The 12973-nt window shown below is 47.9% G+C and overlaps 3 protein-coding genes and 1 non-coding gene across 9 annotated transcripts in view; 1 reads left to right on the forward strand and 3 right to left on the reverse strand.

Moving 5' to 3' along the window:
• Positions 1–1406: 1406 nt before the first annotated feature.
• On the forward strand, positions 1407–6307 carry FOXG_13904 (uncharacterized protein). 3 transcript variants are annotated; one of them, XM_018393954.1, is made up of 3 exons: positions 1407–2772; positions 2828–3946; positions 4016–6199. In XM_018393954.1, the coding sequence occupies exons 1-2, from the start codon at positions 1762–1764 to the stop codon at positions 3188–3190; spliced, it is 1374 nt and encodes a 457-aa protein (XP_018253331.1). In that variant the 5' UTR covers positions 1407–1761; the 3' UTR covers positions 3191–3946; positions 4016–6199. The 3 variants fall into 3 exon arrangements, with proteins under 3 accessions (XP_018253331.1, XP_018253332.1, XP_018253330.1); XM_018393955.1 differs by having other exon boundaries at positions 2828–4110; positions 4169–5672; XM_018393953.1 differs by having other exon boundaries at positions 2828–6307.
• On the reverse strand, positions 3295–6307 carry FOXG_13905 (long-chain acyl-CoA synthetase). 2 transcript variants are annotated; one of them, XM_018393956.1, is made up of 3 exons: positions 4789–6307; positions 3993–4702; positions 3295–3933 (listed from the first exon to the last, which is right to left on the reverse strand). In XM_018393956.1, the coding sequence occupies exons 1-3, from the start codon at positions 5460–5462 to the stop codon at positions 3590–3592; spliced, it is 1728 nt and encodes a 575-aa protein (XP_018253333.1). In that variant the 5' UTR covers positions 5463–6307; the 3' UTR covers positions 3295–3589. The 2 variants fall into 2 exon arrangements, with proteins under 2 accessions (XP_018253333.1, XP_018253334.1); XM_018393957.1 differs by having other exon boundaries at positions 3295–4702.
• A 2853-nt stretch (positions 6308–9160) lies between these two features.
• Positions 9161–9242, reverse strand: FOXG_21290. Its single transcript has one exon. It is a non-coding gene; the product is annotated as a tRNA-Gly (tRNA).
• A 1385-nt stretch (positions 9243–10627) lies between these two features.
• FOXG_13906 (uncharacterized protein) overlaps positions 10628–12973 on the reverse strand; it is a 4065-nt gene continuing 1719 nt past the window's right edge. For 2 of the 3 annotated variants that reach the window (XM_018393958.1, XM_018393959.1), the window contains exon 2: positions 10628–12829. In XM_018393958.1, the coding sequence (XP_018253335.1) occupies positions 11319–12829 (1511 nt within the window). In that variant the 3' untranslated portion in view covers positions 10628–11318. The remainder of the gene's footprint in view (positions 12830–12973) is intronic. The other variant, XM_018393960.1, reaches the window with a different exon arrangement.

The raw sequence follows: 12973 nt of genomic DNA on the forward strand, positions 1-12973 counted from the left end.
ACTTCACAGTTTGTATATCACATCGTGGGTTCGAATTATGCCATCAACATAGTTCTCGTACACTACTTTCATCTAATCATCGGCAATCAGACTTTCAAGGTTTATGACTAGCTAGTTACCTATGTTGGTTTGAAGAGCAGCTGAAATAACAAAAGTAGTGCCTTAAGACCTTGTTAGACTTAGAAAAAGCCAAAGCCAAGCATTATTCGAAGTCTTGGTCCACGTGGTAGAAACAAAAACACTAAAGTTCAGACCCATCGGCCTCTGCAATTAAGACTATGGTATTTAGTAGCCATTAAGGTTCAGAATATACACGTCATGAATCGCTTTATACAGCTCATCCAGTGCCGTATTCCGAGTATGGTGTCTGGGGTTACCTTCGCCCAAGAAACACCAAGAATGTGAACGAAAAGGGGAGAAGACAAACGAGATCGACAGTTCTAACCAAGGATTCGTTATACCCATGTTCATCGCTACTCCGGATGAAAAAGATCAGTGATCGCATGTGATTAACAGCTGATCATCGGGAATAAGCATTCATGTCTCAGACATGATCATCTTCCATCTTGCAGTGAAGAGGGTCTTGCGTACGAGCGATTCAGATCAGATTTGATTGATAAGATTGAATCGGACATCCCATCGCTCAATTGTCTGTTTGTCCGTGCATGGTTTCCTCGTACCTGGCTACCGGGTTACCAACCAGTCTTAACGTGCATGCTAGAAAGTCAAAGTATCGGCCAAGTTGACAGGTGAGCGGCGATCGACATGTAACTGACGCCATGGACCCCTCCATCACTAATTACACATATCGGCAGATTTGAGAACCCGTAACTTACATGTCTTATGTCCTTGTGTCTTTTTCGTGCTCATGGCTGTTCGCAAAGTTACGTAACTTAAGCATACACCACGCAAATGGTAGGAAAACTGCCCCATGTGCTTGACTCTTCGCAGACGTGGGGGCTGCAATATCGATGCACTGCTAAGGGTTAAGCATGCGTGCCTTAGACCGCTGAGACCAGACAATGTCCCCGGAACAGAGGTTCCAGGTACACTCGGCCTCGAGGCATTCATCAGGCCATTTTCTTCATCAAAATTTTTGGAATTGACGTTTACAAAGATCATGAAGCCGGCACCCCCCCCCCCCCCCCCCAGGGATTAATTGGTGAGCCTGCAGAACCTTTAGCGTGGTTGAGCGGTTTATCAGATCCTGCTGGCCTTTCCAAGCGGTCAAAGTCGGCAATACCTAGACCCTGATCCTGGGAATAGACAGCTCCGAGGACCGGATAAAGAGGAGGGGGGTGTGCAGGCAGAAAGAAAAAAATCGGGCGTCAGGGGTGGCTAGTCTTGAGTTATCAGATCCGCTCTGACCCACACGGTAATCTTGACCCTGAGCAGAGTTGGTTTGCACAACTCACAGTAGGGGATCTTCGGGATCTGGCTGCCATACGGCTTGGCAAGTTAAGTCCATTTCCGCGTTCTTGACGTCGCCTCGAAAATACCACTAGTCTCTCATTGCACCAGAGCCGAGAAAGTTGTGCAATGGCCTGGAAAGTTGCGGAATTGATGGGTACACCATCCATGCAGAATGCTGTCCCAAGGTGTCAAGCTTATTCCGAAGTGGAGGACCGGCATGGATACCTTCTCCCACTTATGCAGCTTGGTATCCTGGTGTGAATAGCTTCTTGAGTGTGTCGAACTTTTTCATCCTTTTCCAATCCTTCTCGCTAATGTCCAATCTTTAATACTCAACCCGTTTGAACAATGTCAGCGCCACAAGGAACATTCTCAGCCCTCAAGGCTGGAGAAATTGTCGTCAAGCTTCCTCATCCCTACCAGACCGAGTTTGCGATCGAAAAAGTCTCGGCACAACCTGACACGAATGCGCCAGCCTATACAATTGTCCAGAAAGCTCCTGGGTCTGACAAGCGTTTGCCCTTTGGTCTTTACAACGATGGCTTCGTTTTCTCAGACCCAATTGATCTGAAGTCAAGCGAGCTTCCACCTCAATCCAACAACAGTCCTTGGGCTCGGGCACGCCGTTCACCATGTGTCACCGTTTATTGGGCTGGCCCCGAGGCGCCAAGCTTGGGTCAAGTCTGGCTGCTTGCATATGCTCTGTTCACTTTGAGAACATCCGTGGAATCATATCGACTGGAGCTACATGGAGCTGGGGCCGCTATTCTGGGCCAACAACTCACAGCAGTGTTGCTTGCCATTGATCACCCTCTCAAGGGCCGAGAGAAGCGCCAACCCTCCAACAAGACTGACGAGAGCCTCGTCCTCCTCTTGCGAAGTACCTTCTGGCAAGGCGCTGGATCACCATTTGGACCTCGACCTGTTTGGTGCCCAGAAGAATCGCCTTCATCTCTGCCCGCCTCAGCACCTCTTGGATCATTCCCTTTGACTCCTTTACACAATACAACGACCATCACAGTCGCCGGAGATCCTGATGATCCCGAGAGAGTTCAGCAGTCATGGCACCCAGTCAGACCAGCTAAGCCCGCACCTGGGGCTGTTGTTTACAGCCGATGGATTCCTCATCTTAACGAGACCTTCTCCATGGTGTCAGTTGACTATAATGATACCGAGCACGTACGTCTATTTCATGAATGGCAGAATGATCCTCGTGTTTCCCAGGGATGGAGCCAGACGGGAACTTTGGAGCAACACCAGGAGTATTTGCGCGAGGTGCATGGTGATCCGCATGTGATTGCGCTTCTAGCCAAGTGGGATGATATCCACTTTGCATATTTTGAGGTCTATTGGGCCAAGGTATGTTCATGTATGTCTTTCTTTCTGCTACTTTTCTGACGATTTCGTTTAATAGGAGGATCGACTGGGTGGTTACTTCAACGCTGGTGACTTCGACCGCGGTCGACATTCCCTTGTAGGTGACGTGCGATTCCGCGGGCCACACCGTGTGTCGGCGTGGTGGAGCAGCTTGATGCACTACCTCTATCTCGATGATCCGCGCACTATGTATGTTGTTGGGGAGTCTCAGGAGACCAACACAACTATTGTTATGTATGACTTCGTTCATGGCTCGGGTCTAGACAAACTTGTCGATCTGCCACATCAGCGCAGCGCTTTCGTCAGATCGTCACGAGAGCGCTTCTTCCAACTGTGCCCACTAGCAGACAATGAGAAGGTTGTTGCTGGTACAAAGCTTGGTCTTGTGCCTAAGCTGTGAGTGTCGAACAGGATATGAGGGTCACAATAGATTTATAGTAAATACAGGTAGATAGGTACTGGTTTGAGATATTCGGGACAGCAATAAAAAGTTCATGTTTGGATCACAGGTTTTTAGATATCCTCAAATTATGCTTGTGATAGAAAGAGCTGTGTCTCACTCGTGACTTTCCAGCTTGTAAGGTTGGATTGTTGCGTGCATACTGGGGACTGCCAAGAAACAAAACGGCAGGTGTTGGGTGTCTGACCAGCTACTTTCCATTCATATCTATAATAGCCTTTCCTCAACTTTCTCTCGGTTCTAAACTTTTATCTTCCAAAATTCAAGTTATCACGCTTCAAAATATGCATATCTAATCCATCGCTTGAACTCAATCAGTCCTGTCCACTCCACTCCACACTACAGCTTCGCAGTTACTTCCTGCTTTCGGAGAAGCTCATCACCCAGCTTGGCCATCTCAAACTTACGCACTTTACCACTTCCTGTCAGAGGAACCGTTGCCGGAACATCGCCATCACCCAGCCAGAAGACGTGGGCAGGCGATTTATGACCACCAAGCCTCTTGCGACACCAGTCCTTGATCTCCTCGAATTGGGGCTTTTGGTGGCCTTCAGCCAACTCAACAAACGCGCCTACGACTTCACCATAATGCTTATTCTTGAGGCCGACGACAATAGCACGTGTTATAGCAGGATGATCCATCAGACGCTCCTCAATTTCGAGCGGGTAAATGTTCTCTCCACCTGTTGAAGCGGGGTCAGTCAATCATTCCGTACTGCCAAGACTGATGTTCTTAACTCACCTCTGATGATGATATCCTTAAAGCGCCCAGTAATCGAACAGTACCCATTTTCGTCAAAAACAGCTTCATCGCCGGTATGCAGCCAGAGGACGCCAGCAGCGTCGCGGATCATAGTCTCGTTGGTCTTCTCTGAGTTGTTCCAGTAACCAGCCTGTAGCTGATAACCGCCAATGCAGAGTTCACCACGCTCACCGACAGGTACAATGTTGCCATCACGGTCCACAATCTTGGCCTTTGCATGAGGCATCAAAGTACCGACAGTCGTCAATCGTGTATCAATGGAATCGTCAGTGAAGGCATTGAAGCACGTTGGGGAAGCCTCCGTCAAGCCGTAACTGCTGGTGAACTCTGTCATTCCGAAACGGTTTACCAGGAGCTCCATAAGGTATCGAGGAACGGGTGCACCAGCGATGATACCAGTACGCAGGTTGTCGCAGTTGAAGTTCTCGGGCCACTTTGCCTGAAGGAGCGAATCAAACATTGCTGGAACACCGTGAACGGCAGTGCATTGTTCATCAGAAATAGCCTTGAGCGTTGCGTCGATATCGAAAACCTCCGCCGGATACACGATTTTACCGCCGTGAGTGACAACAGCAAGAAGACCGAGCACCAAGCCAAAGCAATGGAACAGCGGTGGAGGGCAGCACAAAATATCCGCAGGACCAAGCCGCATGCGATCACCAATAAAGCGTGAATTATTTACCAGGTTGCTATAAACTCGTCAGCTTAGAGTTCGAAAAGTCGACAGTCCGCACCAAGCTAACACACTGCTCAGAGGAATTCATGGATCACTTACTGGTGGGTGAGCATCGCAGCTTTGGGCAATCCGGTCGTTCCGCTTGTGAATTGAAGGTTGACCACTTGATGAGGAAGCACCTTGGTCATGGCTTGATACAGTCTTTGGTGGTTTCGCCTGCGACCAGCATTCACCAATTCGTCATAGGTCTGGTGTTTACCAGACTCGTCTCCTCTCAGCATTACGACCATGGGGGCTGTCTTCTTATTCTCAAGCTGCTGTAGCAGCTGCGTCTGGTCAAGCCGTCCGATTCTTGGCGTTGTGAAGAAAATCTTGCTGTCAGAAAACTTCAACCCATACATCGCTTCAGTTGGTGTGTATGTGTTATTCAGGATGACAAGGATAGCACCGATTTTAGCCACCGCGAAGAAGACAGCCGCATATTGTTCACAGTTACCTGCCATAATGGCAACACGATCGCCAACTCCAATGCCCATGTCCAATAACGATTGCGCCAGAGATGAGCTTTGTTGGCTGAGCTCATTGTATGTCCAGCGGGCGCCTGTCCAGGGAATCACCAGACATTCTTGGTTGCCATGTTGGTATGTCTGAAGCTCAAGAAGCTCACCCAACGTCAAATCAACCAGTGGAGGATCGACAGGGCCCTCAAGGACAGAGAGCTTCTGTTGTTGCCGCGACGGCGTGGAAGGTGTATTCGTCGCTTCGGTCGCCATGATGAGTGTGGATGAAGTTTGGAACTGAAAAATCACTTGGGAACTTTGGAGAAACACGACGAAGTCTGTAAAGAAAGCAGTCCTCGAGAAAAAACAGCAGTGGATGCCGATCAAGGGTTCTCCCTTGCAATAATATGCATGCTCAAGCTCGAACAGACGCTATCAACGTGTACTTCCGTCCGTATTAACCCACCATGATGTCCTGCCCCACCATCAGTGCCGTACTCCGTTCAGGCCCATGCTCCTGGATGGGGTTGACGCCAATTACGGAATCAAGTGCGTGTATAAGGAGCCAAGCAATGCGGAATTGTACCAGGGCCGAACTGGTGCGGCAATTTTTATGAGGTTTTGGTGGTGTACAGATGGACGCCGTCTCACACTAGACATCGCCAGTTGCATCATCGCTCGCCATCATCCATTGGCGAAGTCGTCCGAAGTTTGGTAGACTGATCATCCAGGATTCTTGATCGAGCTTCTACGCTCGTGTCAAATTGGTCAACTGCAACCTTGTGTCTTCCCTCATCCATGTTTCCAAGGGCACGGTCTCGAGCGACAAAGAACCGGGACCGTGGGGATGGTTCCGTCCTGACGGAGCTTCTGTTCAGTTCCTACGCCGTCCACGCACCTTTTGTAGCCACTTGCATTACTTCATCGCGTCAGTACTACTGTGCTATTTCATCGCCCTAACCCTGCGCTTGATCCATCAAGCCCAGGCCGGCGCGAGACCAAGTTTTTTTTCTAGCGGCTTTTTTTGCGCCAAGTATCTAATCTGATGATCAGATAAGATGAGTTGCCCCTCATCAGTTGCGCAGGGCTAAAGCCGGAACTTTCTACGTCCACACCCCAACCCGAGATCGGCTAAGAGAGGAAAAATTTTTATCTGATCAATCTGGACACTCGTGAAGTTCCATCCACTTTCCGGACATCCCAGAGCGAGTACTGAACTAGGTAAGCGGGACGCAAGAGAGCATTCAAGGGTCAGTGTGATATAGTCCCCAGACTTGACAAAGAAGCATAAATCGTTAGAAAGTTGAACGGTCTAATGGTCGCCATCAATGCCACCAACCTGGGTGATTCGGTCACTTTTGGTTCTGCGTCACATTAAGAACTGGAAGCTCAATGCCACGTTGGGGTTCATTATCTTCAGCCCAGAAAGAACAAAACTAGGAGGAGCCTGGCGAAAGCCTTGTGACCAAAGAACCTACTGAACGCCTCACAGTCGGTCATTCGCAGTGCGGCAGGCTTCAGCCCCAACACAAGCTCCCAATCTAGTTACAATACCGATCCGGTCCCATATGGCTATATGTATAAGTCAACATGACTTTCCAACCGCCTGATGGTGGAACTATTATGCTTAATAATGCGCCATGGACATGGGACTTGTCTAAACTCAATTGCTAATTGGCGCATAGTCGTTGACAGTCATACCAAACGAAAAGACCTCCTTGTTTCAAGGGAAGAGACATTCTCTGCTGAGGCTCCGTATTCTTTCGCTTGATTGATTAAGTTGCCTGGAGTCCTGCCATGTGGCAGCCTACCTCTTCCGATGAACAAATGATGGTGTCTTGGTCCCGCATCATGTCGCTCATGACAACTACTCCGTAAATTTCATCGAAAAGATGAGTTGCTGTTTTTGTAGCCCACCGAAATTGATTCCTCAAATATTGCTAGGAAAGAATGTAGTTCACTCGGGAGTATCATTGTCCTTATTGCTGTATACACCGGTTCACACTTCTCACAGGGGGTCCTAACCCTACATCATGAGGTAGAGATTAAAGGTGGGGGAGGCTCAAATCCAGTGCTGAAATCAGTAACTAGCTTCGGTGTATTGGATTGGGTTCTAAGCCTGAAGTTCGTCGGTTGGTACTTCAGTCTTTTACGTCCGATGTCAACTGTCATGATCCTCCAGTGGTTGCTACACATGGACATCTCATGAGGAGGTGAGAATTTTACCCAATCCAAGCACAAGGCGCCATTGTTTGTTAATGCATCTTAGCCGCATTAGCTCTTGCTTCTCTATTTGCTCAATCCTTAACTGAGGACTTGCTATAGCGTTTGATGATACTTCTCCCAAGTGCCATCCGTAGGAGGCGAGAAAGGACACGTATGGGGCACAACGATTCGAGAAGATATCATCAATTGTGATCTTCTGGTATAATAATGAGTTTCAGTTTCTTGTTTTTGAACCAGTTTGTAGTTCTAATCAGGCGCTTCTGATGTGAGCACCCTCCAATGCCCTGTCATGATGGGTGAAGGTTGTAGCACTGCAACGATTGAGACAAGGATGTCATGAGCGGGGGTAACAAGCTGGAAGCAATAGCCACTACGAGTCAAAAGGGCATTTATTTATCCAGATCATGGACGCCTGTGGTCTTCAGAGCTAGGTCCTGTGATGGCGCACTAATCATCACCTCTTGAACTACACTCACGCTCAGATTCAACCTTGCTCGCCTATAATTTACATGAGTCAAATTTTTAATATTCAACTATTTCAAATTTTGCTGATATAAGCTTTTTCATGGCAAGGCAATTGTGAGACAGATTAATAGCTTATATCGATCATCTTTAGTTCAAACTTCGAGAACAAGAAAGAATAGGATAATGCAAGCTCTAAGTTGCACTCACTAATTAATCTCGCATGCTGTAAACTGAGTGACGTGGCATGGCGGTTATCATGACGAGGTCGTTGTTCCTAAGATCTTGAAAAGCCAGATGATTTACTGTCCAAGGATAGACTCTAGAGCCAATGATAGATATCGGCTACTTATGGAGGTCTCTTGTTCAAACATTCCAAGCAAGATAATTAACTTCGAGGGGATATTGGAGACCGGCATGATAAGATCCTGTCCCGGACGGTCCGACAAGGCATTGTACATGGTATACTTGACCGGCGAGCCACGACGGGGGCCATTCCATCTATATTGAGGATATAGTCAGGATGTGGGTGCAGAACCAGAATCAACACTTATCATGTGCCTTATAGACTCCCTTGGCTTTTCCTCTGGGAGTTCGCAATAAACAAGTGCATGTTGCTTTGTTTATTTCATCCCAAGAAATCATGCTAGTCCACTATCACCAAACTTATCTGATCTGTGCAGCCTGAACAAGACACTTGGAGACTTACAATATTCAACAGTCCCTATCTCGTACGATGGCATTTGAGTTTTATTAGCATCAACTGGAAATTTACCAAGTGTCGTCACAAGCAGTGAGTTCGACCAATGCAATAAAGCTCAGCAAAGTCATGTTGAGCTCAACGTGCCAGAATACGCTTAGCATACAGTACAAAATAGAGAAAGAAACACGATGTCATTATATACACTGTCAGAGAAGCACGCCAGTTGTTATGACATGTCTGGATCATTATGACTTGTGTCAGGCCCAGAGGTCATCAGCAATATAGGTATGCACAGTCACAAGCAAGTTCATACGAGTAAGTACTAAACTGAAACAGTCGCGAGCTCCTGATTCTTTGATATTTACTCTCAGGACTTCTGATGCGGGAGCTATGTGAAGATTTACCGTTAGGGCTATGATGGAGTGCCCGAACGGTCTAGGTTAACCACCTTGCACATGGTGCAAAAACAGAGATAAACTACAAGCTTACCATCTCGTTTCACATTAGCTTGCCCTAAGCAATTAAAGGTCTCAGAATCAACGAGATGAAGAGTAAAAAGAAGTAAGACCGGCAAAAGAAATGCGTAATCTGGGAATCGAACCCAGGGCTCCCCGACGCTGCTCGAATGGCAACGGAGAATTTTACCACTAAACCAATTACGCCAGTTCTTGTTGTTGATAGTGTGATCTCCGTTGAGCCTCAACCCGTAGACGAGCTGGGCATGGTAGAGGCATATTCAATGCGCCTCAGATGATTCGAGATAAGAAGGAAGCCGAGGAGGGAAAGAAAGGCTGCACTGGCCACTCATCGGGTTCTTAAGAGCCAACGGCCAGATTAAGTTTGGACTGCCGAGAAGGAGGCAACCAAGGGTAAAAGATCCGACTTCCTTTTCCACTTTCTTGAAATATAAGACTGAAAGCTACTTGAGCGTATTGACATATTCAAGATATATCCTACGTACGCCAAATCATTATCAGACACTGCTGGATAATCTCTGGACCATAAGATGTACATTCTAATATGGTTGTAATCCGTCAAACTTCGTGGTGCTGATGTTAACCTTGACGTTATTTTCAAAACTTTAGGTAGTCTTGAGTCAAATTCAAGTGTCTTTCGAGGCAGAGATGACATACTTCATGGAAGGCGGTCACTGAAACCTGGAGTGTATGTACTTGGGCTTGAAATACATAAGATTTGACAAAGAAGCAAGGAAGTGCTGAAGAAAGCCGAAACCTGAAAGATGCAGACTCTCCGTTGAAATACTCTTCACATTCGAGTTGAACACCTGTATCACAGCGCTATCTTATCAAAGGGGCTGAGTACATACTAGTAAGGTCAAGACCTAGTAATATCACTCTTGGGATAGTCAAAGAGAATGATAGGCATGGCCATCGAAAGAAATGTTGTTGCCAATCAGACATCAAATACAGCGAGACATCTTCTGTGTAACTCTCTCAGCATGCTCATACCATTCAGTGACACAGAATTAGGAGAGTAATGTTGGGATGTCTTTTCACATCTATGCTCCCGCCGAGAAGTTTACTCTTCCACAGACACGAGTCTCGCTTGTTGCTATTCTTTGACATAGATACTCACCAATAATGTTTCTTTGTGTAAACCAATCCCATTCCGGGCTCCGACAAAGACTAAACGCTACTATCCTTCCAACATTTTATCCTTGGATAGGCTTGGAGTTGCCAAGCACGTTAATACTCTTTCGATATATTCATAACTGGGCCAAACTGGACGAACTAAAGTGGCCATAAGGAATATATCAACCTACTCAGGCCTTGTGCAATTCTACCCAAGTCCAGAGGCGACCCACTCTTTATATCAGCCTCTGATCCTACCATCAAAAGATCAAGTTTTGATATCCAAGTTTCAGTGCAGTACAGTCGAACAATACCAGCCCATCAAATCAGCGTCTTCACGTTCCGCTGGCCTCTTGCTACATGTGCTTTGCAGAACTAGACTCATAGGAACAATCTCAATCTGCCAAAGACTTCTCAACACTTCAAAGTCAATATGCAGCTGCCCCGATGATGCGTGATCGACAGGGTGCGCAACTCACATGACACATACGGAACGAGCCGTCATGTTAGGTCTTACAGTGACAGTCTACAGAGATGCCGTTGAAACTCTGTCAAGACAATCGAAACTCAATTCTGCTGACGGCATGTGATACTCTTCCAACGAACTATGGCGTCAACCCTAAACTATCACAGTCTATTACATCACGACAGCACCAAGATAATGACACTGTCACTAGGCTCAGTGAGCAACAGGGAAAAAGCAATGCCAAGTTAAAGAATACAGTTATAGCAAAGTAAATTAGCATGGCCGCAATGCTGGGATCAAGACGTATCAAAATGCATGCTTCCTCTCAGCTGCTCCAAGAGACTCCGATATGGAGACAAACCCATGCCCCGAAACTCCCTATACCAGCATGACCAGGTCATGGCAGAAAACATAAAATAAAGAGAACTAGACCAGAATACATAACACATTTCCTTCCCTACATGGTATACCAAGCCAGAAAGCGAGAGCCCATATATAAGCGCCATGCATCAACCGCAATGATAATCCTCCGGGTTTTAATCATAATCATGAATTCATAACGAGATAGCCTCATTTAGGGGTCTCTGTCCCTTCTCCAATGCCGAGAGCTCTAACAAGGCTGCGGCGAATGCCCTTGCCACTTGTCGAATCGTCCTTGTCACGACCCAGCAGACCAAAGCTCATGCGGCGTACAGTACTGCCCGCGTTCTCTGAGGGGTTTGAGGGCTTCTTGGGTTTCTTCTTCTTGGCGACAGGAGCGGGAGCCATTGTCGGTCGGGGAGGCCACTCGCCATCTCGCTTCCAGCCAGTAACGCAAGCTCGAAGCATATCGGACAAATTAATAGGGCACGAGGGCTGAAGGCTGTGAATGATGACCTTGTCGTAGAGACTGAGATATACAGAAGGTGTGATGGATGCACGCAGAGGGTTATTGGGAGGTAGGAGAGGCGGGGGGAGAGGAAGCAGGACCTCAACAGGATAATTTCGGCTGTCGGGAGGTGTCGACGGCGTGGTGTCTTTAGATCGAGCATTGCGAAGCTCGTCGCTTCTCGCGAGTGACGAGTTGTCTGACGCATCACTGACTTGCGGTGGTAAAGTAGACGCGATTGTCGAGGCAGGAGGAGATGTTGACATGGAGCGACGGAAGAAGAATCGACGGGGAGATAGTGGTGACACAGCAGGGGCGTTGCAGGCTTGGCCCGAACGCGAACAGTTCGTGCGCCCGTCCATGCATTTCGCCGCGCTTCGAAACAGGCGAGCCCTTCGTTCCATTCCATTTCCTTGCGAACTGCTCTCCTTCGCTTGGCGCGCTTGCCCTGGACCACAGCTTGGACAGTGGAGCCCACATTGTCGGGGTTGTCAAAGCGGAAAGGTGATCGCGAAGGGCCAGGCTCATCCTCATCATCAGAAAGATCTGAGGCCCAGTCTAGACGTGTGCGAAAGTTGACTAAATCTTCAGAGACAGTACTGTAGGTGGACTCGGCATCGCTGTCGTCTTCGTTATCTGATGACTCGGGGTCATCGACTTGGTAGCCATCATCCCCGTGCGTCTCATCTTGAATTGACTTTGTCGGTTCTGTGACATCGAGACTGGTGACAGCCTCAATTGCATCAGGTGTTTCAGATGCAGTGTCGACAACAGCGACGTCACCCTCAAGTAGTGGGGGCTCGACAACGCGAGAAGGCCATGGGAACTCCCAATCGTTCTTGACTTTGACGTCGAGATACCTCTTCACAGCTTCCTTCTGCTTCACCTTGTCCTTGCTGAGAAGGTCTGCGTGTTCCTCGCCGTACCAATCTGGTGTATTGGTTGGCAGCGGTGTCGGTAACTGGACCGAGTGGTGACGGAGCTTAGCGATGGGTGATCGCGGGCTCTTGTAAATATCCGAGAATATCATGTTTGAAGAAGTACTTGCCCGGGCTTCGGTGGCCCTCGAGGCAAGTTGAGCGGTGTTTGTTGGCGATTGCTTTGAAGAGCCCAATGGCAATGCAGGTGACTCAGTAATTGGAGTTGTGGTAGCGGGTGTAGTATCGGTGGCGGCAATTGTCGAGCGAGAATGCGGGGGAGCGGATGCGACCTGAAGTAAAGGGTGGACGTTGGTTGGGGAGGATGATGTGATATCTCGAGTTGGCGATTGTCGTCGACTATGTTCGTGTTCTTGTATTTGATCTGGATCACTTGTCTTTGCGGCTGGATTATGTTATTAGACGATCCTCCTTAACAGGCAAAATGCAAAGTTTGACAAGACAAAGTTAACAAAGGCGAAAGAACCAGCAGCCAACAATTCTGAAGGGATGTGTGTGTGTGTGTATGTACGTGGTACATCCCCCTTTG

Source organism: Fusarium oxysporum, chromosome 10 (assembly GCF_000149955.1).
Source record: "Fusarium oxysporum f. sp. lycopersici 4287 chromosome 10, whole genome shotgun sequence".
Classification (NCBI taxonomy): Eukaryota; Fungi; Ascomycota; class Sordariomycetes; order Hypocreales; family Nectriaceae; genus Fusarium; species Fusarium oxysporum.

What these genes read in the sequence shown, in the direction of transcription:
- FOXG_13904 (XM_018393953.1), top strand. Translation starts at nt 1,762, where the DNA reads ATGTCAGCGCCACAAGGAACATTCTCAGCCCTCAAGGCTGGAGAAATT. An exon ending in TTGAGGTCTATTGGGCCAAG is followed by an intron (nt 2,773 to 2,827) that starts GTATGTTCATGT and finishes TTCGTTTAATAG; the next exon opens with GAGGATCGACTGGGTGGTTA.
- FOXG_13905 (XM_018393956.1), bottom strand. Translation starts at nt 5,462, where the DNA reads ATGGCGACCGAAGCGACGAATACACCTTCCACGCCGTCGCGGCAACAA. An exon ending in GCTGCGATGCTCACCCACCA is followed by an intron (nt 4,703 to 4,788) that starts GTAAGTGATCCA and finishes ACGAGTTTATAG; the next exon opens with CAACCTGGTAAATAATTCAC. An exon ending in TAAGGATATCATCATCAGAG is followed by an intron (nt 3,934 to 3,992) that starts GTGAGTTAAGAA and finishes CCGCTTCAACAG; the next exon opens with GTGGAGAGAACATTTACCCG.